Below are 27,880 nucleotides of genomic sequence, written 5' to 3' on the forward strand. Positions count from 1 at the left end.
ACAAGTGGCAGAAGCTAAGGACTGGCTTGAACAGAGCGATTCTGAGCCACCCTTTGTATCAGTATCCATGACAACACCTATCTAGGTATGTGTTTATATTTTAGGGGGGGGGGGGGGGCGCTACTGGTTACATAAGGTTATGAGTGTTTGTGAAATAGTGATTTGACTGCTTCTCCAGAGGGTGGGCCACTCCCCTTAATCTGACATGTTTATGGAGAGGGGGCGAATATTATATGGGAGGTGGGATTAAGGAATCTAATCATTCTAATGTCCAGTGAAACGATACATATCCAAAAGTGACAATTTACCACTACAGTAGACAAAATAAAATAATTCAACAATAAATGCTTTCTTGCATTGGCAAGCAGGAAACATTGGAGTGAGTTAAAAGTTGAGTAAGGATTTAGGGATGATCTTGAAAGTACTATCACTTCTTCTAATGCTACATCATGTTACAGTATGGCTACAATGTTGCACATCTGGTTAGGTGACAGTGTACAGAGGCAATTGGAGTGAAAAAACTATCCGTTCTGGGAATCTTATTCCTCTTAAATCAGTTGCATCTTTAGCACCTGTACATCATGGATCTCTAACCCTGTTGCCCTTGTAAAAAGCATTTGTTTTGTATAATTTATGACAAGAAGTTGTTACTCTTAAGAATAAGTCACTTTCCACAAATAGATTGTGTTATATCCTCTTTACAACTAGCCTGGCTGACGCGACCCACGTGACTACACAGCGAAGAGCTGTGACCGAGAGCTGTGTTCGCCAGACTATTTACAATAGTGTACAAAATGGCCTCTTGCAAGACAGTTAACCAGAGCCATGTTCAGCAACAGAAATGGTAACACACTCAGTTTATCCACTTCACCAGTGTTTGACTCATCTTTTTGTTTATTAATCGTTGTATAAGGCCACTCTGGACTGTGCAGACTTCATTCAGAGAGGAGGAATTAAATCAGAAATACAGTATCACATTGTCCTTGTTACATTTTCAATGCCCTGCGGTGAGCTCCATCTCCTGGCGCAGTCACCTTGGACAGCATATCCACATCATAATGGAGTAAAAGTCAAGTTATACATCAACTGAAGCAAACTGAAGAGTACAAATAGACATCATATGACATAACAAACCACTGCATGAAGTGTTAAAAAGTACATGGTGCATGTAGCATACGTCTTACGAATCACTACACAAGCATACACTGTAGCATGCTTCAGGAGACTCCAATGTGAAGTCATGTCAGTGGTCTGTGTGTGGTTCTCTGTACATCCCACTCATCTAATACAGGGTCTGTGTGTCATGCATAATCAGGCTTCATATGGAGTAGAAAAGGTAAAGACAGCCTACATAGTGAAGGTCATCCAAGAGATTCCTAGATCAGATAGTAGCACACACACACACAAAACTCAGCATACCCGGAGTAAGTGGAATCCCATCTATTCCCATGTCAGCATGCATCCGCCAGCACAACTATCAGGCGTCCAATGCTTTCTCTCTAAGCCATCTTTGGTTTCAGCCAAGTGGCACGAGTCCTCTATGTGATGCACACACAGAGGTTCAATTCCCAGTAGGGATCTAGGTTAAACAATCATATTGGTCAGGGGGTCGAGACTGTGTGCAAAGAGGAAAGTCAGAGGACAAGCCATGCAGTGAGGAGGACATTGCACTGGGGAATTCTAGGGGTGACAGATTTTAGACAGCACAAAATGAAAGAATGGCTAGTGGGGTAATGCTGTAAATGCTAACCCAGTGTACCTATATCAATCTTTAAATCAGTGGTTCAGCAGAATCAGTACAACCAATGAGTGTACTACACAGTCTACAGGCATCAGTTCAAACCTTTCAGCCAATTTAGAGTATGGAGATAGATCCCAAGTCTCTGACTATGGAGAGTCCACTAGGACTTGAATCCCTCAGTTTTAAGCTACATTGACAATCATAAGAAACCAACATAAAAGCTCCATAAGGTAATGAACAATAACATAAAACACAAATGGAAAAGACAAACCACCATTCTGATGTGAATATAGCCAGCCCACCTGAAGGTAGTGCATTGACCATTTCACCCGCACCTATTCTATTTGACACAAGGCAAAATGCAACCCCACATCAATGCAATCTAGGGGTTGAAGGAGATAACTGGAGAAAAGACACATTCTGATTGTAGCGATAAGATGAAACCCAACCATACCAAAAAGCTGTGCCCGAACTGTGAACCTACTGTGAGAAAATCCTTCAATAAATCAGCCTGATATTCAGGGCCTGTATTGTGCATGTGCCTCAGACTAGGTGTTCTGATCTAGGATCATGGTTGCCTTTAAGGTCATAATGATTTTGATATGAACACAGAGAACCTGATCTTAGATCTGCACTCCTACTCAGACGATTTATGAAGATTGGGCCCAGGGGGTGACTACCATGCTAACTGCAAACAGCACATACCCCTGTCAATATTCAGGAGAGCAGCTTCACTTCGTATAATATTCAACTGTAAAATCAGTTACATATGGGTCGTTCCGAAATTAGTGCCAGTTACAAATATTAAAAGCCTGTTATATTAAGTGAAGTGCCCTTTAATACTGACCACATGGGAACCTTTTATAAATCTGATTTAATGTGAATAAAGACCATTTAAACTGCCAGATTTCAGCATTTTGACATTTCCCTCTAAGCATCCTGTGACTTCTAGGAAGATTTTAACACACTTAATTTGAAAGCCCTAGTTATTTTGTTGCTTTGACAAAGTCATTTCTGAAGAGTTCATTATTTCATGTGATTAGTGATTCATTTTAAAGTAAAAAAAACGAAAAACGAACTGAACTCTCGTTTAATATGGTGAAATTCCTTTGTATGGTTCTACTCTTTTTGGAATTTTCTGGTGTTTTTTTTTGTGGAAAACAGAGCCGGTTGAACATAACATAATGTTTGAACAATTTAATTTGCATTAAATTGCCCCTCCCTGTTGCACACACACAACAAGCTTCCATTTCCTCTGTCACAAGGGGATTTATGGCTGATTTAACCCTGTTACGGTCAACCCTGTTACTTACTATGGTCATTTATTTCATTTAACCTCAAGATGGGAAAACGTGTTTTGAACATGTGCTTTTTATGGCAGATTGTTAAAATTGGGTGAAACAAGTTTTACACTACTCAAAAAAGGCACCTAATTGGCAGAAAGACCCATATGCTATTGCAATATCAGTAGCATAAAATGTTTTTTCATTTATTTATTCTATCCCCTAATCTCGCTATCTATCACTAGAAACCGTTTCCATTCATAACTCTCAACCTGAAGTTCTACTAAAAAGGAAAAATAGAACAAGACAGGTGTTCTAAGGCAACGGGGGTTTTCGGCAGCGATATAAAAACTCATAGAGTCCGTCTTTTTTCCTCTCCTCTACCATAAGTCCCTTTCATAGAGTCAAAGTCAGTGGAGTGGTGAGATATAGCTGGAAAATCAGAACTAGGGTGGAGAATGCTACAGTAATTCATTCAGACAGACACTGACAGACAAAGCCTCGGCCCACAGATTCTATCTAGGCAGTGGAGAGCATTGGTCTTCAAGTTCAGAGTCTCTGCTATACTATTGATAAAGTTTCAGTTGAGAATGCTGATTGGATCAGAGGAAGGAACAGAAGGAAAAGGCATGGCCTCTAGTCCAATAGGGGGAGCCACCCACCTCTCCCGACGAAGTCAGTTAAGAACTCATTCTTATTTACAATGATGGCCTAGGAACAGTGGGTTAACTGTCTTGATCAGGGGCAGAACAACATATTTTTACCTTGTCAGCTCGGGGATTCGATCTAGCAACCTTTCGGTTACTGGCCCAACACTCTAACTACTAGGCTACCTGCCACCTGTAGGCATTGATATCAGTTGAAGGGTGAAGGCAAAGAAAGGAGCGCTTTAAGGGCCCAGGGCCCCTCTGTCACATCCCTGCTCCCAGGCACAAGTTAGGAGGGGAGAGTTGGCGGCAGGAGGGTGGGGGATGGGAGTGGAGTCCAAGTCAGTGGTTCTGTTGGAGCTTGGTTAGAGGTTTGGCGGGAGCTTCGACCGGCGGCTTTGCTGGGGCTTTGGCAAGGATCTTGGGGGACGGAGCCGTGGCATGCAGGCCTGCCTCTGTGCCGATGTGCACAGTGATGTTGGTGTAGAGGGGGAAGTAGTCACGTGACAGCACCTCATACTCCACCGTGTTCATGCCGTCCAGCTTCCACGTCTGACGCGTCTTGGCCAGCATGTTGAACCTAGGGGGAGGAAGGGAGAGGTTAGTGATGGACTATGGGTTTATACAACAGACCTCGGTCTTATTCGACAGAGGGCAACATTCAGAGGTAGCAGATGGAAATGTACAGATAGGCAGCATATTCTATTTAAAAGAATCTGAACTTGTCACCCTACTGAATGGACCCCAGCCATACACAAACACATGCATGCAATGCACACACGTGTGTCAGTCCTGTACCATACCTCCTGGGGTTCACGTCGTTTCCCTTGTCCAGCTTGTGTTTGATCATCTTGTATCGGCCCACCTTCACCGATGGACGAGAGATGAACATCCCTCCTAGGGATACTCTGAGAATGGGAGAGAGGGATCGGAAAGGAATTTTAATTGAGTTATTATAAATTCTAAATAATAGGGTTATTCAGTGTCTTTAAATTGTATCATTTTGTTAGACAGAACAAACCACAATGGGTCCATAGCTCAATGAATTGGCTCAATGCTCCACCCCCAAAACTCCCAAGGACCCCCTCTCACCTGACTCCAATGTCATCGTCCTCTCCTCCCCAGCCCCAGTAGTTGTTGGGGAAGCCGTTCATCTTCAGGTAGTGCAGTGGAGACAACGCTGACACCCCTCCAAAATACATCTTGTATGGCAGCCTAGGAGAATGACAGCAGATTCAAATAAAAATGAAGGATCAGATAAGGAACAAGTGAAATCAGAAATGAGTGAAGCCACACAATGAAAGAACTAGAGTATTCACAATTAAAATGGAATACATTGTGTTGAATAAACTTGTGAAAATCCAAGAGAGACTTACAGTGAAAATAGGAACTAATAAACCATGAGGGGAAAAAGAAGCCAAAATAAAGAGAATAGACTGACTTGTATCCAAACTTGTCCATGGCGATGGCGGTGTGCTTGGGGTTGGCGTCGCACATGTAGGTGTTGCGGTCGTCCTCAGGGATGAGGTCCACATCATGGAAGAACAGGCAGTCCCAGTCCTCCTCCCGCATGGCCTCTCGGAACCCAACGTTCATCAGCTTGGCCCGGTTAAATGTGTAGTTACCAGCCTAAAGAGGGACAACAGACAGTTATTTATTTTTAGAGACCCTTATGCCAGCAACAACCGAAAAATATTCAATCTTGACATGGTTTCTATACAAATAACAATAGGTTATTCAATATGAACGTTCAGTATTTCCCCTAGGATTTTTTTTAGCAGCGGTGGCAAGGGTAGCGGGGTGCATTGCTGCAAGTGGTAGCGCAATGACATGCTAGCTGTTCCCATAGACTTCCAGTCATTGAGCTAATGACTATCCATTTAAAAGCTCATCTCAGCAGAATGATAGCTAGATAAAGATATACATGGCAAAAAGTATGTGGACACCTGCTTGTCAAACATTATACAATCATGGGCATTAATATGGAGTTGGTCATCCCTTTGCTGCTATAACAGCCTCCACTCTTCTGGGAAGGCTTTCCTCTAGATGTTGGAACATTACTGCGGGGACTTCCTTCCATTCAGCCACAAGAGCATTAGTTAGGTCGGGCACTGATATTGGGCGATTAAGGCCTGGCTCGCAGTCGACATTCCAATTCAATGTTTGATGGGTTTGAGGTCAGGGCTCTGTGCAGGCCAGTCAAGTTCTTCCACACTGATTTCAACAAACCATCTCTGTATGGACCTCGTTTTGTGCACAGGGGCATTGTCATGCTGAAACAGGAAAAGGCCTTCCCCAAACGGTTGCCAATTAAGAAGAATTCCCTTCACTGGAACTAAGGGGCCTAGCCCAAACCATGAAAAACATCCCCAGACCATTATTCCTCCTCCACCAAACTTTACAGTTGGCACTATGCATTAGGGGTCAGGTAGCAACCGCCAAACCCAGATTCGTCCATCAGACTGCCAGATGGTGAAGAGTGATTCATCACTCCAGAGAACGCGTTTCCACTGCTCTATAGATGATGAACTGATTTGTTGGAAAGGTGGCATCCTATGACGGTGCCACATTGAAAGTCACTGTGCTCTTCAGTACAGGCAATTCTACTGCCAATGTTTGTCTATGGAGATTGCATGGCTGTGTGCGCAATATTATTTCATCTGTCAGCAATGGGTGTGGCTGAAATAGGCAAATTCACATCGAAGGGTTCTCCACATACTTTTGACCATTTGGTGCATAAATCATATTTGGGCCCCCGCTGCTAAATGAATATAGGGTAAACACTGACGACGGTGGTTCCATACATGACAATACATTGACATAGTGTCCATACAAAAATAATGGGTAATGGGGTTAACCCGTTAAATATATGGAGTGTGCGACTTCATTTTTATACAGTTTACTCTCTGTTACTGGTCTCGTAAAGCTGACCCTAGGCAACACAGGTCTGGTTACAATGTCTCTGTTGGCATAGAGGAACTACGTCACTGCCTAGGTTACTACTTTATCTGCTTGAATAAAGCCACTGCAAAAAGTTTTGCCTGCAAACTTTGGTTTTGAATCGCACCGTGGATCGCATTAGTGGAAACAAAGACTGGTCTCAGGGCTGGTTGTAGCTACATATTTTCAAGTCACGTCAGGGACAATTTTTACATTTTAGCTAACCTGCTACGTTAATAATGCTCCTAACCTGCTATGAAAAGTCACTTCCTCTTGTCAAACCCAGCAGACCTGCCCTGAGAGCAGTGAAATGATCCACTAATGATATACAGCGCTCTGGCATGTCTGCATCGTGATTTGTTGGGGGGAGTGTCCGGAAGTATATATTTTTTCCCCTTATCGACAGGCATTGAATTACTAGTTCCTCTATGCCAGAAGAGTCCATAATTGAAACCAGACCCTAGTCACCTGCAACTATTCAACATGGAAATGAATTGTGTCGTCCTCATACAATGAAATCAATAGTCTGATCATTTACAGTACAACGGATCACCTGTAAATCGATACAATAGTACAGCATACTCAAATGGTTTAATAATATTCACAAAATTAGGATTTAAAACATCTCAAGAGGATTACACCTAATCCATGACAAGATATGACATTTGAGAGCATCACTGAGGTCAATAGAATGAGTAGTATTTGTCCCTGTGGTTCAGTATGTGTGCACGTGTGTGTGTGTGTGTGTGTGTGTGTGTGTGTGTGTGTGTGTGTGTGTGTGTGTGTGTGTGTGTGTGTGTGTGAGAAAAACTATGACAGCTGAAGACATGCAGATGCTTGAACTGCTACTAGCCTGCATTATCTTGTTTGAGCTGAGTGCAATCTGGCACTGGTTATGCAAAAATACTGCACACATGCAGAGTCATGAATAAATGCTTTAGACATGATGCTGTAACATCTTTCTAATGACAAATGCCTTAGCGTCTCAAAATTAAGCTGGCTCTAACTTGGTAGAGGTTGGCTTGGCATTCATATGTTGCAGGTAAACAACAAGCAGGCAGTGACAACTTGACTAACAGTGTGAGGGTAAGACAACGTGCATGTTTAATGTGTAAGCAAAGTTGTTAAGAAGATTAAATCTTTCAACCACAAGGCTGTGTGTGATTCCATGGTTAGGACACCAGAGCGTGGTTTTGATCTAGGCTGAATGTATACTTGGCCTCACCACTACAGCTAGAAGGTAGTCCAATTGAATATGTTTGTATTGTAGGAAGTGTAAAGAACATCTTCATACGGATAGGCTGTGTTACAGATTGCACAATCAATTGATAACATTCATGTTGTCTTTAAAAACAGCAATCAGCAGTTGAAACAATAGTGTTTTTCACAAACCCATTTCGGTAAAAGGCTGAAGGATGGGGCTAGAGAAGTGTGTAACCACTCCAATTCATAGAGGTATGGATGCAAGGACTGACCATTCATGACAAAGTTTTAACCATGTTTTGAGGCTGAACAGTGTTTGTTTACATTTACTTTGTTTACAAACATTGGAGTAAACCAAGCTTATATTTTCGGTTCTCATGGAGTGTGCCAGTTGAACTAAGCTCATGAGGTATTTATAAGTTATATTGTTCCAAGAATCAAAATGGGTACATCTTCATTTATACACCAAAAAATGTATGTAGCAACTGAAGATTGCCCCTTTAAAAATTAACCTTCTAAGTGTGTGTGTGGCTGCACATATTCATATACACCACCTGGTGGATGACGTAGATGCCGTAATTGAGCTGCTGTCGCTGTAGGAATGGGTGAAGGTAGTAGAGGAGGAACTTCAGGTGGTGCTCCCGGTTTCTGTGGGGAATTATTATGGCGGTGCGGTGCCGCGCCTCACAGTCAGGCGGCCTGTAGCGCCCCCCACGGACCACCAAAGGATTCTTCCGCGCCACTTGGGCCAGTGTCAACCCGGAGGGGAAGATGACGTGGATTGGTCCACCTGAAAAGAGAAACGGGGTGAGAGGAAGCCAGATGTCATAACGGCATTTTATTGCTATACCTATATCAGCCAAGGTTCCACCATATCATGTCTACTTCTGGTAACTATCCCAGAAATCCTAGTTGAAGGCCTCCCGGAATCACAACAGAATAAGCAGGAAATACAGAATTCTCCAACCAGGATTTGGCTGATCTGGTCAGATCAGTAGCTAACTAGCAAGGACAGTGGCATGTGTGGAATTATTTGGAAATTCCCTTCCACAACAAACCAACTGAGGCTTTCTGACTGCCCACATTTCACATGACGTTTTCTGGCACACTAATCAAGTATCTGAGCCACTTTATTTTTACGAGAAAGTATTGTTCTTGCGTACATTATAAAAATAAAAAAACATTCCCTTTTCAGTTTCATTCTGAAGAGGGAATGAAGTAAGAGATACAGGGGGAGGGCTGGATAACTGAAGACAGTGGCTGGTGAACTCAAGAGAAATAAGATGGGGCTGCCAGTTCTAGGACTTGTGTGTGTGAACTCACCTATCAGGGGAGACGTCTTGGGGCAGTAGGGCATGTCCTCGCCCCTGCTGTGGTGGGCCTTGGCCAGGAGGGACAAGTTGGCGTAGACGTCACCGCCCGTGTGATTGCTTGCGTGGAGAGAGCCGGCACCGAACGTCCCCGTCGCAGTGGTCTCCAGCTTGCGGAAAATCCTGATGAAGTATGACACTCGCTTGTGGTAGCCCTCGCGGGACAGCAGCGCCATGACAACCAGCTGGACACCCAGAAACATGAACAGGTAGCGCCATTTTGACTGTAGCCACGTCGCCATGTCACCGGCTGTGTCACAACAAAGGACCTTGGAGAGCGGTTTGGTGATATGTTTGGCTTCGTTAGTCTTAGCAACCTACACTAGAGGAACGCTGTGGTTGGGTGAAATACGGGGTGGGATTGTCAAGTTGGTACGGGGGTGTATGTTTTTACTGTAAACCCGTGTGCACTGTCAGTACTGTGCAACTGTATGATATGACAAGTGCAACAGGCAATGGGTGCAGAGGTGTATGAATGAAAAGTGCAAAATCCTTGAAATGTTTCTTATAGATATTATTTTCAGATATTGGAGTGTAATATGAAGTTAGATCAAGTTTATAGTAAAAGCACAGTGAGAAACCAAGAAAGGCACTTTGGTTTAGCTGATCACTGGAGAAGCAAAAAAAGGAGGCAAAAAAATATCCTGAATAAAAATGTTTTTATTTCAACCTCTTGTCCCACCACAAGTTGAGATGTGTCAATCTCCAAAGTCTGCTGGTGGCCCTCTGGTTCATTGATGGCGTGTGGTGGCTATGCCAGCCCAACATCATGCTATTAAAATTCCATCAGTGTCCCAACCACCACCACAGCTCGTTTGTTTCCAGTAAAACGGCTGACTGGGTGCTGTTGTGCTGCCTTGTGTTCTCTAGCCGCTACTCTCATGGGGGCCCTCTAAAGAAAAAGCCACCAACAACAAAGGGAGGATAGGCAGCTGTGTAGGCCTCTATCTTTTACAGGGGATTATGGTTTCATTTGGCTTGACAAGGTTGGCTGCCTAGAGTGGTAGGAAGAGGGAGTGGACCAAAACCAGTACAGTGGGAGGAGTGGTCAGGGTCTGGCTGGGTCTGTGTGTGTGTGAATGTGTATGTATGTGTGTGTATTAAGGGGTGTGGGGACGGGGCAGACAGAGAGCAAAGAGAGAAAGGGGGCGGTCCGATGGCGACTGCGGCTATTGTCCCATTCTGACTGACGCACTGGGCTGAAAGACACTTCCAAGGGGAAGGGGTCCACCGGGCCTGACAGACAGGGGCTCGGACCAAATCACGAGAATGGTGCTCTGAAAGACAATGAGAGAGGTAGGTGGTTAAGAAGTTGTTACGATTTAAATCCTATAAAACAATCCATTCTTGCTGCTAGCATCTTTCCCAACTAGACTAACTGTTTACCACAAATGATGCACAGCCGGAACAAAACAGTTTGTTTGTTTTCAGCTAAACAGAGCCAGGAGGATTCAGGCATAACAGGGGCTCCAATACGGACGCCTTCGTCGACAGACCACTGAAAGCAACCGAGGAGCGGAAAGAAACATGCTCATAGAAACTGGAGGGTCGTTCTAGCGCTAGGTACTACTACTACGACGACTACCTCCTCAGACAGACCATAGAACGATCGTGGGTCGTTAAACGGTCCTGCTACTTGTGCTCACGTAATCCTCTGTCCTTGCGATGGCCGTTGGAGAATACCCGACACGCCGGCACTCATGGATCAATTAGCGCTCATTAAAGACGCCAGCCTCAGACTAACTCTAATCCTAATCCCACATGGAGAGCCCAGAAGAGATACAGAAAACAGGATGAGAGTCAACAGACAAGAGTGTGTGTGTGTGTATATATATATATATAATAATGATATATGTAGCAGGGTTTCTGATAGCTGGCTTTTGGCCGTAATAAAAAATTATAAATTGAAACACTGATAAATTAAATTACTGAATTGTTGTCGTACATCCCCCCCCCCCCCACACAAAAAAAGAACTTGGCATGCTCTTTAGCCTATTCATTGATGGTAAAACATTTGACCAGTCATGTTTATTGGTCTATGGGTTAACTTTCATAATTCGTAGAATTAAATTGTATCATACGCACAGCATACAGATACAGCCTTTTAGTGGAAAATCTGTTAAGTAGCACTTTTAAGCCCAATCATTGCACAAAATGTCTTAATGCAACCTGTTAAATAGTTTTTGGCCACAATTAAAAATATATATTTTATACACACACGGTCAAAAGTTTTAGAACACCTACTCATTCAATGGATAAAAAAAAGAAGTACATTGTAGAATAATAGTGAAGACATCAAAACTATGAACACATATAGAATCATGTAGTAACCCAAAAAAAGTGTTCAACGAATCTAAATCTATTTTATATTTGAGATTCTTCAAAGTAGCCACCTTTTGCCTTTATGACAGCTTTGCACACTCTTGGCATTCTCTCAACCAGCTTCACAACATTCTTCAAGGAGTTCCCACATATGCTGAGCACTTTTTGTCTGCTTTTCCTTCACTCTGCGGTCCGACTCAATCCCAAACCATCTCAATTTGGTTTAGGTAGGGAAATTGTGGAGGCCAGTTCATCTGATGAAGCACTCCATCACTCTCCTTGATAAAATAGCCCTTACAGCCTGGGAGGCGTGTTGTGTGTCATGTGTAATTGTCCTGTTGAAAAACAAATGATAGCTCGAACCAGATGGGATGGCATATCACTGCAGAATACTGTGGTAGCCATGCTGGTTAAATGTGCCTTGAATTCTAAATAAATCAGACTGTCACCAGCAAAGCACCACCACACCTCCACCTCCATGCTTCACGGTGGAAACCACAGATGCAGAGATCATCCGTTCACCCCCACCACGTCTCACAAAGACATGGCAGTTGAAACCTCCAATTACTCCAATTTGGACTCAGACCAAAAGGACAGATTTCCACCGGTCTAATGTCCATTGATCATGTTTCTTGGCCCAAGCAAGTCTCTTTCTTTTGGTATCCTTTAGTAATGGTCTCTTAGCTGCAATTCAACCATGAAGGCCCGTTTCAAGCAGTCTCCTCTGAACAGTTGATGTTGAGATGTGTGTGTTACTTGAACTCTGAAGCATTTATTAGGGCTGCAATTTCTGAGGCTGGTAAATCTAATGAACTTATCCTCTGCAGCAGAGGTAACTCTTGGTCTTCCATTCCTGTGGCGGTCCTCATGAGAGCCAGTTTCATCATAGCGCTTGGTTTTTGCGACTGCACTTCTTGAAGTACTTGAAATTGTCCGTATTGACTGACCTTCATGTTTTAAAGTAACGATGGACTGTCATTTCTCTTTGCTTATATGAGCTGTTGCCATGATATGAACTTGGTCTTTTACCAAATAGGGCCATCTTCTGTATACACCCCCAAACCTTGTCACAAAAACTGATTGGCTCAAATGCATTAAGGAAATAAATTCCACAACTTAAGGCACACCTGTTAACTGAAATGCATTGCAGGGGACTACCTCATCAAGCTGGTTGAGAGAATGCCCAGAGTGTATAAAGCTGTCAAGGCACAGGGTGGCTATTTGAAGAACATCAAATATATGTATATCTTTTTTGGTTACTACATGATTCCATATGTGCCATTCCATAGTTGATGTCTTCACTATTATTCACTACTGTTATTATACACTATTAGAAAATAGTAAAAATAAAGGGGCGTAAAAAAAAAAGATGATCAACTGGTAATTGAAGCTCGCTTCCCATTCAAATGCATAGGCAACGGAAGGCAGACCCCTCGACTTTCCAAATTCTATTACAGCATTATAAAAAAATAAAAATGGAATTCCCCCCCTAATTTCACACACAATACCCCATAAATGACAAAGTGAAAACAGGATTTAAAAAATGTTTGCAAAATATATAATAACTTATTTACATCAGTATTCAGACCCTTTACTTTGAGACTCGAAATTGAGCTCAGGTGCATCCTGTTTCCATTGTTTCCACCTGTGGTAAATTCAATTGATTGGACATGATTTGGAAAGGCACACATTTATATAAGGTCTCAGTTGTCAGTGCAAAACCTAAGCCATGAGGTCGAAGGATTTGTCCATCCACAGGTCAAAAAGTCTGCAGCATTGAAGGTCCCCAAGAACACTGTGGCCTCCATCATTCTTAAATGGAAGAAGTTTGGAATCACCAAGAAACACTTCCTAGAGATGGCCGCCCGAACAAACCGAGCAATCAGGGGAGAAGGGACATGGTCAGGTAGGTGGCCAAGAACCCAATGGTCACTGACAGAGCTCCTCTGAAGAACTCCACCAATCAGGCCTTTATGGTAGTGGCCAGACAGAAGCAGTGAAAAGGGCAAATGACAGCCCGCTTGGAGTTTGCCAAAAGGCATCTAAAAGACTCGAAGACCATGATAAGCAAGATTCTCTGGTCTGATGAAACCAAGATTGAACTCTTTGGGCTGAAAGCCAAGCGTCACGTCTGGAGGAAACCTGGCACCATCCCTATGGTGAAGCATGGTGGTGGCAGCATCATGCTGTGGGGATGTTTTTCAGCAGCAGGGACTGGGAGACTAGTCAGCGTCGAGGGACAGATGAACAGCGCAAAGTACAGAGAGAACCTTGATGAAAGAGTGGGGCGAAGGTTCACCTTCCAACAGGACAACGACCCTAAGCACACAGCCAAGACAACGCAGGAGTGGCTTCGGGACAAGTCTCTGAATGTCCAGCCAGAGCCCGGACTTGAACCCAATCAAACATCCTGGAGAAACCTGAAAATAATTTAGCTGTACAGTGATGCTCTCCATCCAACCTGACAGAGCTTGAGAAGATCTGCAGAGAAGAATGGGAGAAACTCCCCAAATACAGGTGTGCCAAGCGTGCAGTGTCATACCCGAGACTAATCACTACCAAAAGGTGCTTCAACAAAGTACTGAGTAAAGGGTCTGATGTAGTTGTCATATTTCAGTAATGTAACACATTTGCAATTTTTAAATTTTTAAATGTTTTTGCTTTGTTATTATGGGGTATTGTGTGTAGATTGAGGGGGGGGGGGGGGACAATTGAAATTGAATAAGGCTGTAATATCATAAAATGTGTAAAAGTGTAAAGGGGTCTGAATCCTTTCCGAATGCACCGTAATTGCTTGAATCCTGAACGTTTTACTACATATCAGGCATGTTTTAGCTTGCTTTAAAGTAGCCTAGACAAAATCTGACCATATCCGTGGAGGCAATTATTTTATACAGACATCCACATGCCATTGAAACTAGTAGCCTATTTCTCTCATGTGCTATTGGTCATCAACCTTGTTTCATTGTCTGGTAGCCAAATGCACAATCGCACGTTGTCTTGTGTGCATTGCTGCACTAATAATGTTAAAGGGGGGGGGGGGGGAATAGGTTTATACATTTTTTTAAACTAAAATGTTCTCATCCGTTGCATCAGATTCATTACTTTTTAACATTGTTCTATGTAGCCTAGGATTTAGGATCCATCATCCCACAACTGTCCCAGAGTCTGTTTGGGCTATTTCTTTCAGCAAGCTGACCAATGAAATAGGTCAACTTTTGTACTATGGTGGATGGTAGATGGAGCCTATATCAAAAGGCAGCACATCCATAAGTCTAGGGGAAGCTAAGCTTTCCTTAAATAAATATATTTAATTGCCAAAATTATGTAGCCTTATTACCATACTCCTCTCCAGAAATAAAATAATTCAAAATAGGCTACTAAAGTATGATTTGGCCACAGAGGATCATTAGCTGAACCGAGCCGTAAAAAAACCATTTGTAGGTCGTTTTAAAATCGCATCGCCTACAGTCGGAAGGAAAGGCAGCCCGCCCAATACCAAATAGATAATTTCAGATCAAATGTTTCATCATATGCTCCAAATACAGCAGGTGTAGGACTTCATCTTGAAATGATTACTCACGTGCCCTTAACCAACAATGCGGAGTTTCAAAAAAGTATGAAAAATGTGCTAACTAAAAGGAAAAATGATTGTTGAGTTGCGACAGTCAGTGAAAGGTAGGAGCCCAGCCAGGGATATCACAATATTTCAAAATACAAATTGAGGGAAAATAGCGTGGAAAGCAAATGGCTAATGCTGTAAAGACAATGAAAAGACTAAGCTGTTTTTTAGTTGAGCGAACAACAGTAGACCCATAGCCTAATCTTATTGGGACCAGTGGAGAGCATCAGCCATATCCCTGGTGAGTGTGCACCGTGCATATTCACTCTCATTGTTGGGTCACTGCCACTTAAGTTTTTGGTAAATCCTCCAGATGGATGTCATATTTATACACTGCTCAAAAAAATAAAGGGAACACTAAAATAACACATCCTAGATCTGAATGAATGAAATATTCTTATTAAATATTTTTTTCTTTACATAGTTGAATGTGCTGACAACAAAATCACACAAAAATGATCAATGGAAATCAAATTTATCAACCCATGGAGGTCTGGATTTGGAGTCATACTCAAACTTTGATGTAATGTCCTTAAAACAAGTCAAAATGAGGCTCAGTAGTGTGTGTGGCCTCCACGTGCCTGTATGACCTCCCTACAATGCCTGGGCATGCTCCTGATGAGGTGGCGGATGGTCTCCTGAGGGATCTCCTCCCAGACCTGGACTAAAGCATCCGCCAACTCCTGGACAGTCTGTGGTGCAACGTGGCGTTGGTGGATGGAGCGAGACATGAGGTCCCAGATGTGCTCAATTGGATTCCGGTCTGGGGAACGGGCGGGCCAGTCCATAGCATCAATGCCTTCCTCTTGCAGGAACTGCTGACACACTCCAGCCACATGAGGTCTAGCATTGTCTTGCATTAGGAGGAACCCAGGGCCAACCACACCAGCATATGGTCTCACAAGGGGTCTGAGGATCTCATCTCGGTACCTAATGGCAGTCAGGCTACCTGGAGGGCTGTGCGGCCCCCCAAAGAAATGCCACCCCACACCATGACTGACCCACCTCCAAACCGGTCATGCTGGAGGATGTTGCAGGCAGCAGAACGTTCTCCACGGCGTCTCCAGACTCTGTCACGTGCCCAGTGTGAACCTGCTTTCATCTGAAGAGCACAGGGCGCCAGTGGCGAATTTGCCAATCTTGGTGTTCTCTGGCAAATGCCAAACGTCCTGCACGGTGTTGGGCTGTAAGCACAACCCCCACCTGTGGACGTCGGGCCCTCATACCACCCTCATGGAGTCTGCTCAAACGGTCAGAAACAGACACATGCACATTTGTGGCCTGCTGGAGGTCATTTTGCAGGGCTCTGGCAGTGCTCCTACTGCTCCTCCTTGCACAAAGGCGGAGGTAGCGGTCCTGCTGCTGAGTTGTTGGCCTCCTCCAGGTCTCCCGATGTACTGGCCTGTCTCCTGGTAGCGCCTCCATGCTTTGGACACTACGCTGACAGACACAGCAAACCTTCTTGCCACAGCTCGCATTGATGTGCCATCCTGGATGATCTGCACTACCTGAGCCACTTGTGTGGGTTGTAGACTCCGTCTCATGCTACCACTAGAGTGAAAGCACCGCCAGCATTCAAAAGTGACCAAAACATCAGCCAGGAAGCATAGGAACTGAGAAGTGGTCTGTGGTCCCCACCTGCAGAACCACTCCCTTATTGGGGGTGTCTTGCTAATTGCCTATAATTTCCACCTGTTGTCTATTCCATTTGCACAACAGCATGTGAAATGTATTGTCAGTGTTGCTTCCTTAGTGGACAGTTTGGTTTCACAGAAGTGTGATTGACTTGGAGTTACAATGTGTTGTTTAAGTGTTCCCTTTATTTTTTTGAGCAGTGTATTTATATATAACATTAAAAAAATTCCCCAGGACCTTTCAAATAGTTAGTAAAAATCCAAATAACTTCACAGATCTTCATTGTAAAAGGGTTTACACGCTGTTTCCCATGCGTGTTCAGTGAACCATAAACAATCGATGAACATGCACCTGTGGAACGGTCATTAAGACAAGACCAGCTTTCAGAAGGTTGGCAAATAAGGTCACAATTATGAAAACTTAGGACACGAAAGAGGCCTTCCTACTGACTCTGAAAAACACCAAAAGAAAGATGCCCAGGGTCCCTGCTCATCCGCATGAACGTGCCTTAGGCATGCTGCAAGGACGCATGAGAACTGCAGATGTGGCCAGGGCAATAAATTTCCATGTCTGTACTGTGAGAGGCCTAAGACAGAACTATAGGGAGACCGGACGGACAGCTGATCATCCTCGAAATGGCAGACCACGTGTAACACCTGCACAGGATCGGTACATCCGAACATTGCACCTGCGGGACAGGTAAAGGATGGCAACAACTGCCCGAGTTACACCAGGAACGCACAATCCCTCAATCAGTGCTCAGACTGTCCGCAATAGGCTGTGAGAGGCTGGACTGAGGACTTGTAGGCCTGTTGTAAGGCAGGTCCTCACCAGACATCACCGGCAACAACGTCGCATATGGGCACGAATCCACTGTCGCTGGACCAGACAGGACTGTCAAAAAGTGCTCTTCACTGACGAGTCACAGTTGTTTTACCAGGGGTGATGGTCGGATTCGCGTTTATCGTCAAAGGAATGAGCGTTACACCGAGGCCTGTACTCTGGAGTGATTTGGAGGTAGAGGGTCCTTCATGGTTCGGGGAGGTGTGTCACAGCATCATCAGACTGAGCTTGTTGTCATTTGTGGCAATCTCAACGCTGTGCGTTACAGGGAAGACATCCGCCTCCCTCATGCGGTACCCTTCCTTGCAGGCTCATCCTGACATGACAATGCCATCAGCCATACTGCTCGTTCTGTGCGTGCTTTCCTGTAAGACAGGAATGTCAGTGTTCTGCCATGGCCAGCGAAGAGCCCGGATCTCAATCCCATTGAGCACGTCTGGGACCTGTTGGATCGGAGGGTGAGGGCTAGGTGCCTTGGTGGAAGTGGCCAGAACCGGCAAATCTGGTGCAGTCCATGAGGAGATGCACTGCAGTACTTAATGCAGCTGGTGGTCACACCAGATACTGACTGTTACTTTTGATTTTGACCCCCCCCCCCCTTCCCCTTTGTTCAGGGACACATTATTCAATTTCTATTAGTCACATGTCTGTGGAACTTGTTCAGTTTGTCTCTCAGTTGTTGAATCTTATGTTCATACAAATATTTACACATGTTAAGTTTGCTGAAAATAAAACGCAGTTGACAGTGAGATTTCTTTTTTTTTTTGCTGAGTGTGTATATATATATATATATATATATATATATATATATATATATATATATATATATTTCTGCTAATGTCTCCAGTCATATCAAGTGCATGAAATAGGTTTCCCATGCAAAAAAAAAAAAAAATTATCCGATATAGCTAAGGCCTCTACACCATACGCGCTCAGCCACACATTGAGCAGTCAGTTATATTATTAGCCTAAAGGACTATCCAGTCACATTACGAATAGTAGGCTATCTTACATAAGTCTGCAAATGCGATGACGCATGGAATGCTTTATTATGTTACATTTTGATGGTGAAAATGTGCTTCTCCAAACTTGAAACTCATGCTCTGCCTATGCATAAGCTAGTGATTTTTGTTAGTTTCTCATCTTATTGGCTGAGGAAAAGTAAATGTGGACAGTTATTCTAACATCTTCAAATTGCACGGTAAGGACACACGTCCTTGCATCCTCAATTAATATTCTCTGTTAAGATTATTATTAATATTACCATATTCTAAATATGAATGTCATTCTGAGCACCGTGGGTGGTCGCCCTAATCAGGTTAATGCATATGGGTTTGGTACATTTCTCAAATGTCTGGTAAATTAACGTGCTGCTGGTCAAAATGTCCGGCGCCACATTTTCAGAACGGAAACCCTGATATGGGAGTGTGTGTGATCTGCAACTGTGAGCACATCAGTTTCAACAGCTCGCCCCCTTATCCCGCCTTTTCAGCTTCAATACTCCTTAATCCCCAGTCAAGTCACCTCATACTCAGAGGAAACAAGTTCATTAAACACAGAGAGAAATGGAAAGACAAGAGGGTGCGAGCACAAAAGGAGTCTGCAAAATGAGGAGATACTGGACAGGAAGAAGAGAGCTAGAAAGAGGGAGTGAGGAGAGGAAGAAGAGTTATTGTTTTTGCAACTGGAAATATGAGCAGATGAAGGTTGAACTTCTCAGGTCAGTCCTCTCAAATAAGTGGCCAGCAGCATCATATAGACAGCAACCATATAGGTGTAGTGGCTATATCCTTAGAACAAACATGATACCATTCCTTTACTATGGTTTAAATGCATACTATACCACCGTATGTCCAATGTCTACTGCAGTTTCACAGGTGTTTACCTGAATATAATCAGCTGATCAACAGGGTCTGTATAGTATCATTCCAGCCCGGTTAAGGCTCTCGGGGCTATACCGACTTGAAATGGGATATAGGGTTGCTGCCTGGGATATAGTGTAGAAGAACAACTTGGCAGTTGGCACCTCTCTTGACAAAGCCAGGGCCTTGCCTTCTTAGCATGCATATAAAAAGAGCCAGTGACTTGATTTTGATGCCCCTGTTCCTTAGGCTATGTGATGTTATGTGAGGGAATCTGAGAATGACAAGAGGAGAGGGAGAGAGGAAGCAGAGAGTAGGCCCATGGCAAGTGGCTAGTTTCGTTTTTCCCCCTCGTCTCACCAGCGTTCAATCCAGGCTACATTCCCTCTCGAGTCTCGACATTTGAAAGTCAAAGAGGTAGAACTGGCATGACAAGCTCATGCAGGCCCGAGTCAGCCAAAACAAACATCTTCCCTCCGGTGTTCTTTCACCTCCTCACATCGCCCCTCTTCAGACTGTGCAGCACACGCTTTAGGCTGAGTGATGGCAGCTATGAAAGATTACAGGTCAGATATGGGACAATCCTTTTCTGCCTGGAGCCATAAATATTACATGTATACTGTATGTACACATGCATACTCGCACACACTGGAATGGATGCGAGAATAGTAGTCAGCGTGGGGGCCGAGGGAAGAGAGAGAAATGGGGAGGTGGGAAAGTGGGGCAAAGGGAGAGCGAAAAGTATGCGAAATGTATATAGAAATCTGTCAGTGTGGCTGGTTATTCAGGATCCCACGCATGCGTGGCCCATAGCCAGGCAGCCAGCCGGTCAGGCACAGGGGACCCACTGAGAGACAGGCAGTCCCGGGGAGGGGAGCAGTCAGCCAGCTCAACAGACTGCTGGGAAATATAGGACGACGCGCCACCCCCCCTCCAGCAAAAAACAAAGACAAGGCAGAGCATTAGGAGAGGAGAAGAGAGTGGAGGAAAGTGGAAATATGTAGCCAAGTACTTGAAAACATCTGGTGTGCATCTGTCCCAAAGGAGAGCTGCAGAGCAGCAGCGGGGGTGTAAGAGTGGGAGGAAGAGGATGGGGTAGAAACAGTTGATAGGCCTTGCGTTAGAGTCTGCCGCCTGTGAATCAAAGCCTTAACCCGCCGGAGCAGAGCGGGATGCCAGACACAAAGAGAAGGGTGAGGAGGGATGCCATTTTCGGCTGATTAGGGGAATGCGTACTATAGCCATCCATCTATCGATACATTCATACATCAGCTGTGCAAGATTGTGCTCTCCAGCTTTAACCTTGTGTTCTCTGTAGTCTGCAAATCTGCTCCAATATAGCTTTGGAACTTGGGCAGAAAAGGCCATCAAATCCTTGCACTCTATTCAGAATTATTCAGTTCTCGGCACTGAAGATAGGCTCCACTGAGAGTCATGTAGACTTCTGCAACGTTTCACCTCAGATTGTCAAAAGAACCTTACCAACATATCACCTGCCGCCAGCGTTCCATTACAAAGCAAACTGCCACAAATACTATACCTGTCAAGATTGTCTGATGAAGTTACTGGTCTGAACAAAGCTAACAGAAACCATGTGAGGGGAAAGAGTAGACGAAACAGCTCTCCACCATCAGCTCACTACCACTCTCAGGTGTAAGGTGACGACACAACAAGCTATCCGTATTCAATTACTAAACTGATCAACTGAAATCCTTGAGGATGGTTCCTGACTCCTGAAGATGTGATATAGGCTAGCCTAGGACATGAGAAAACTTAGGCTCCTTCCCAGAGTCTGTGGTATCAACATAAGAAAAGAGGCTTGAGCCAGACTAGCTTAGTTTGCACTGCCCTGAGCATCAATATGCACCAGAAAATGTGCTTCGTGACAACAGCATTATCTTTACTTGACTGCCAAGACGAGGGAAAACTGTTTATACTTGAATAACCACTTAATTTATACAAAGGCCAAGCCTATATTCTAAAAAAATTAAAATCCAAAGTTACAGTAGCTAGCTCTTCCAACTAAACAGGTCCAGGCAATTAAAACATTAGCATACACAGTGTGAAAAAGTGTCAGCATATTAATGAGGCCTAGCGCCCTTGTCATAGCAACCCACGGTAACACACTGGCCATTCATTGTCAGTGCAGCTGGTACATGTCTCTTTAGCTGCTCCCTCAGGTCTGAGTCCACTGGGACAGGCTCACTGCTAAAGAGAAGAAAAAAATCTCTATAGCTTCTTCTGGTTCTCCTTCACCGTTTGCTGCTGCTTGGGTAGTTACTAGTTTGAGTAGTTTCCATAGTGCAGAGTTCATTTGTGGCTCGAGCACACCACACACCTCTGGGACAGCCCTCATTGCAACCGTGATGACAAGCTGCACGGCTCAGTAGCTAAGCAATGACAACCATAGGGACCAACCAGAAAAAACTGAGGATAACCACGTAAACATATAACAAAAACAGCGCTGAGAGTCACACAGACACATGAACGGCGAATGTGTTGCCTTTCCACCACTACTATCATTCCAGAGTTCTGGGCAGAAAACAAATAGATGGCAGCCTGGGACAGATTCAACATCATTGTTAGATTGTGTTGGGGCTTGCCCTGGTTGGACAGAAAGGGAACAGGGTCAGCAATGGATCCAACAAATAGGAAGGCTAACACTAATGAAACAGCCACAAGTATCAACAGGAACTGACATAACAGGTTGCCTTATCACCTGGGGCAAGTGAACTGAGTAGTCGTGCAAGTTGAACCTGCTCTGTGGTTGTTCCATTGGGCAGGTGACAGTTTATACTGAAAACCACACAACATAAAAATGTGTGGTTCTTTCATTATGTTATTATTATGTTAAGACAGAATATTTCATTTCTGCATGCAAGTGATCATATCTGACAGGCAGCCAATAGCCTACTCCTTACTTGGCTAATGGGCAAGTACACTTCAGACCTTAAAGGGATAGCCTTTTATCTACTTCCCCAGAGTCCCATGAATTTGTGGATACCATTTCTATGGCTCTGTGTTCAGTTGGAAAGTTGCTAACTAGCATTAGCACAATTGCTAACTAGCATTAGCACAATTGCTAACTACGGTTAGTGCAATGACTGGAAGTCTATGGTAACTGCTAGCATACTAGAAGATACCATAGACTTTGTCATTGCGCTTTCGCTAGTTAGCATTAGGTCACAAAACTACCTCCAACTTCCTTCATACTAGGTGGCATTCTAGCCTAGTGGTTAGAGTGTTGGACTAGTAACCGAAAGGATGCAAGTTCAAATCCCTGAGCTGACAAGGTACAAATCTGTCATTCTGCCCCTGAACAGTTCCTAGGCCATCATTGAAAATAATTTGTTCTTAATGGACTAGTTAAATAAAAGGTTAAAAAAATACTGGATGCAGAGACATAAAAACGGTATCCATGAGTTGATCTGACTCTGGGGAAGTAGATGAAGGGCTTTGTTGCCAAAATACTGAAGGGTCCCTTTAAAAAAGGTGTCCTATACCTGTTGAAATTAATTTAATGATCACACTGGTTGGCTGCTTGTGTAAACAAGCAGCTGTATGTTGTTAAAATCCTGTTTTTGCATGTTTAACATCAAACTGTAGGCATCAAAGCCCAAATGGGTGAAGCATGTCATTGCAGTCTCATCCACAAACGGAGAGACACCTCCAAATAGCACATTGCATGCATGTCTGTACAGACCAGAGCTCAGTAAGTTTTTTACGTTCTGGAACATTAAATTGGTCATAAAACGGTGCTGTACTGAACAACCAGTTGAAAAACAGGGAGGGGTTGGGTTGTGGGTTCAGGAAAAGGGCTTTAAATACATAACTTATTGCTTCAAGTCACACCCTCCAAAACAGGAGCAAACGTACCTCAATGTCTGTTCAAGAACGTTTTGGGGAAACGTGTCGTTCAGTACAAACAGTTATGCGACGTAGCAAACGTTCAAGCGAACTGAACGCACCAGAACAGGATTTCAAAAACTCGGTCTTGGGGTCCCCCATAGGTGCACGTTTTGGGTTTTGCCCTAGCACTACACAGCTGATTCAAATAATCAATGAGTGATGTGTTGGTTATTTGAAATCAGCTGTGTAGTGCTAGGGCAGGGGGGGCAGGACCAAGTTTGGAAACCCTGTGACAGAAAATAGGATCTAGCTGTTCAGCAGACGTCTGCGTTGGTAAGGTCAGGCTCTTATCCCATAAACACTGTGGTCTAATGTTAGAGCCAGAATCCACTCAGTCAACCTGCCAGCTCTTGTGACGAGGTCTTTGTGGCTATTTTTCCTCACTCTGGTAACTATTTAAAAACAGAGAGGAGAGTAGGGAGGAAGGTTTGCCCAGCTCAAATGATGCTGCCCAAAGCAAACGGATTACAGAACAGGTGTACACCTTCAACAGATGGTGAACGGCCATGGCTGGGCAAATATAGAACGCAAAAAGACTTGATTACACAAACCACTGTTGTTTAAGTTACATTCACACCCTCCTAATCCTGTTTGCAGAGGGGCTGCTAGATGAATCTATAACTCTACACAGGACACTCCTAAACCTTGAGTATACAAGTCTTCCATCATAGCTGGTTGATTTTGTAAATACGGGCACTTTTGGATGTTAAATGTTTTTTAAATGAAACCAACTGCTTTTTATCTCTGAATATTTTCTTCACTATCTGGAAACAAGATCTAATAGTGGCTGAGACCATACCATTTAAAGAATAAACATTTTGATTGGTTTCCACAAATACCCGAGGGTTAATGTCATTACCAGCACATCAAAAAATTTGCTATTTTAGTTAAAGAAAATTACAGAAATTGTGCCTAAGGGTTTATATAACATTTAAAAATAAAATGAGTTTTTCACCATTTAGAAGATGATTACATGTATTTATCATTGTCATGTCTAAATGTCCATATAGGCCTTGATGATACTCAGAAAGATGCATTTACCACATCAAAATCGTAATATTTTACATTATTTTAGGAATGATCTTAACAAGCATATAAGGTTCACATATGGCAAAAGTAATCTATATCAATTCTAATTAATATATCTTTGCCTCATATGTACTGTAACAGTAATGACACTGGTGGAAGTGGCATTTCATGAAAAATACCATTAAACATTTTAAATGTCACAGTTGTACATGTTTAATTTTGTTGAAGATATAGAACAGACCATTTGTTCCGATTCATCCCAAAAGGTGTTTGATGGGGTTGAGGTCAGGGCTCTGAAGGCCAGTCAAGTTCTTCCACACCAATCTCGACAAACCCTTTCTATATGGACCTCGCTTTGTGCACGGGGGTATTGTCATGCTGAAACAGGAAAGGGCCTTCTCCAAACTGTTGCCACAATGTTGGAAGCACAAAATTGTGTAGAATGTCATTGTATGCTGGAGCGTTAAGATTTCCCATCACTGGAACTAAGGGGTCTAGCCCGATCCATGAAAAACAGCCCAAGACCATTATTCCTCCTCCACCAAACTTTGAAGTTGGCACTATGCATGGGGCAGGTATCGTTTCAAGCATCCGCCAGATTCGTCTGTCGGAATGCCAGAAGGTGAAGCATGATTCATCACTCCAGAGAACGTGTTCCCACTGCTCCAGTGTCCAATGGCGGCGAGCTTTACACCACTCCAGCCAGCGCTTGGCATTGCGCATAGTGATCTTATGATTGTGCGGGGCTGCTCTGCCACGGAGACCCATTTCATCAAGCTCCCGACAAACAGTTATTGTGCTGACATTGCTTCCAGAGGCAGTATGGAACCCAGTAATGAGTGTTACAACCGAGGACAGACAATTTTTACAAGCTTCGGCAATCGGCGGTCCCATTCTGTGAAATTGTGTGACCTACCACTTTGCAGTTGAGCTGTTGTTGCTCCTTGATCTTTCCACTTCACAATAACAGCACTTACAGTTGACCAGTGCTGCTATAGCTGGGCATAAATATGATGAACTGAATTGTTGGAAATGGTTGCATCCTTTGACTGTGCCACATTGAAAGTTGTTGAGCTCTTCAGTAAGGGCCAGTCTACTGTCAATGTTTGTCCATGGAGATTGCATAGCTGTGTGCTCAATTTTATACACCTTTCAGCAACGGGTGTGGCTGACATAGCAAAATCCACTATTTTTAAGGGATGTCTACATACTTTTATGTATATATAGTGTATGTCCTTGTCCTCTCCTTGGTTGATTTAGGGGACATCTCATGGAATAAATAATTAGTCAGTAATAACCATATTAAGTCACATAAATAGGATGATTGAGGTATTTTGATGTCTAACACAATACAAAATATAATGGTCTAATTTAGCAAACGTGTCCAATTTCAACTTAAATTATGATCATATGTAATGTCTTTTCAGGTCTTAAGGTTAGTAAAAATGTATGTACTAATACCTTGTCATTACCACCACATGCTTTCCTGAACATCACAGTTCATTATGTGGTGGTAATGACATTTTTACATAAATAGCAGGGATTCAGTTGAATAGCTATCATACAATGTATCCTAAATACATAAAATAAAAAGGACTACATAATTTGTTTAAAATTATAGACTACTTGGTAATGACATTCAATAAAAATATATTCTCAAGTCATATTTACCTCTATTTTTCTATCATTTCCAGGCATCAAAATGTAAATTCCCTCCATGTGCTCCGCTTGTCACTATTCATATAACGTTACATAGTAACCAAGCACGCACACACACTTTTGAAAAAACGTTAATATAATTTGCTTTGTCGCGGTGGTAATGACAAAATACTTTTAAAAAATGTTTACACAAAATATTCTTCTAAGAGGTAGCAAATGGCTTATGCACATATAGTTTTCAGTTGACTTAAAATCCAGACATGTTTTAGTCTTAACTTAAAGTGTGTTTAATAAAATAAAACATTCTTTAAAATCTGACCATAACGTATTTGCTAAATCCGTCATTGTAAATAAGAACTTGTTCTTAACTGACTTGCCTGGTTAAATAAATCAAATTACCCAGCTATTCCCTTGGAATAAGAATTCCTTGCTTGGTCACGGACATGAACAGATGCAACAATAGCATGTAGCCTACAGACAGAGACACACACACACTATGGTGTCCAGTAAACTAATCAGTTTTTACATTATTAGACCATTCAAGTCTTACTTTAGATTTTGTACGAGTCATGATGATGTAACCAAAGACTCCACCATTTCTGGTGTAGCCAACTTACCTGGGCTCGAGCCTTGCCTAAACAACTATTGTTAAAGCGGCCACAATAAATACTTAACATTTTAGATAGACAACGTTAGCTACGCACCAACTAGCAACTGTGACGGAGAAACAAGCTGTAAAATACGGCAAACTAACGCTAACTCCATTTCATTCTACTTTGCTAGCTTGCTAACGACTAGCTAACTTATTTCATACACTGGCATGATTTGTTAACGTAACGTTAGCTGGCTATCTAGTTAGCATTATTAGCTAGATACACAAACTGTGGCCAGCTTACCAACTAAATGCAGGAAATTGTGTTTACCAATCCAATCCTGTTGTTCGGGGATAGCGTAATGGTTCCTTTACTAATTTATTCCAGGCAACGACATTGTTAAACATCACTTTCACAATTCGAGTTGCACCAAGGTTGCGTTTCGAAGTTGAAATGCAGTTTCTTCAGCCGCACTTCACATGTAGAATTAGTACAGGAAGTGATGTACACAGATGTTTGCTGTTGCTTGCAGTAATGAATAGTATGGTCGGCAGAGACTTTAAGAGTTAGTTTAGCGCACGTCCACCCTCTTCGTGCTGTATGCATGTCCTGAATTTCAGCACAACTTGCTAGTTTGGTTTCACAAGAATGAATGCGCCCGCAATACAATTGAATGGGGTGACGTTGAGTACCCAGTGACATAACCATCCTTTTGTGTTATGGCTTACTGAACATAGAACGAGGAAAACACGATATGCTTGACTCGATGAGACATGGCAAAGATAAATGACAGAAATTGTGTTATACAAATTACTTGTGTTTATTTAGACCTACTACTGTATCTTTCGTACACGTTCTGAGTTGTGCTTTTATGTAATAATTGTACTTGTAAGTATCGATTTTTTACCAAATGGTACACCCAAGCTGGGAGACAAAGTATTCTATTGTAATAGATGTGTTCTAGATTCTAGAATGGTGCATCACTCATCTCTGTTGACAATCAAGTGTAAACAAATTGTAGTCAAAGCCAAAGTACTGACTTTTTGCCATATTTCAACAAAACATTGTATTTAAAAGTTAAGGAATTATTTTTTTCCACGGTACTTCAGTATTCAAAGTTATGCGACTGGGTAGTTGTTAAATGTTGGTTAAGTTACTGGTCCACTGGCAGCAGTTAAACTAAAGCCATGAAGCGGTTACCAAATTGAATTGCTTTTTCATG

The 27,880-nt window shown here is 43.0% G+C and overlaps 1 protein-coding gene across 1 annotated transcript; it reads right to left on the minus strand.

Annotated features, from left to right (window-relative positions):
• Positions 1-857: 857 nt before the first annotated feature.
• Positions 858-27,325, minus strand: si:dkey-199f5.8 (beta-1,4-galactosyltransferase 3). Its single transcript, XM_020498198.2, has 7 exons — positions 26,962-27,325; positions 9,138-10,461; positions 8,369-8,604; positions 5,113-5,300; positions 4,764-4,886; positions 4,475-4,579; positions 858-4,251 (listed from the first exon to the last, which is right to left on the minus strand). The coding sequence occupies exons 2-7, from the start codon at positions 9,424-9,426 to the stop codon at positions 4,014-4,016; spliced, it is 1,179 nt and encodes a 392-aa protein (XP_020353787.1). The 5' UTR covers positions 9,427-10,461; positions 26,962-27,325; the 3' UTR covers positions 858-4,013.
• Positions 27,326-27,880: the final 555 nt, after the last annotated feature.

Source organism: Oncorhynchus kisutch, linkage group LG13 (assembly GCF_002021735.2).
Source record: "Oncorhynchus kisutch isolate 150728-3 linkage group LG13, Okis_V2, whole genome shotgun sequence".
NCBI lineage: Eukaryota > Metazoa > Chordata > Actinopteri > Salmoniformes > Salmonidae > Oncorhynchus > Oncorhynchus kisutch.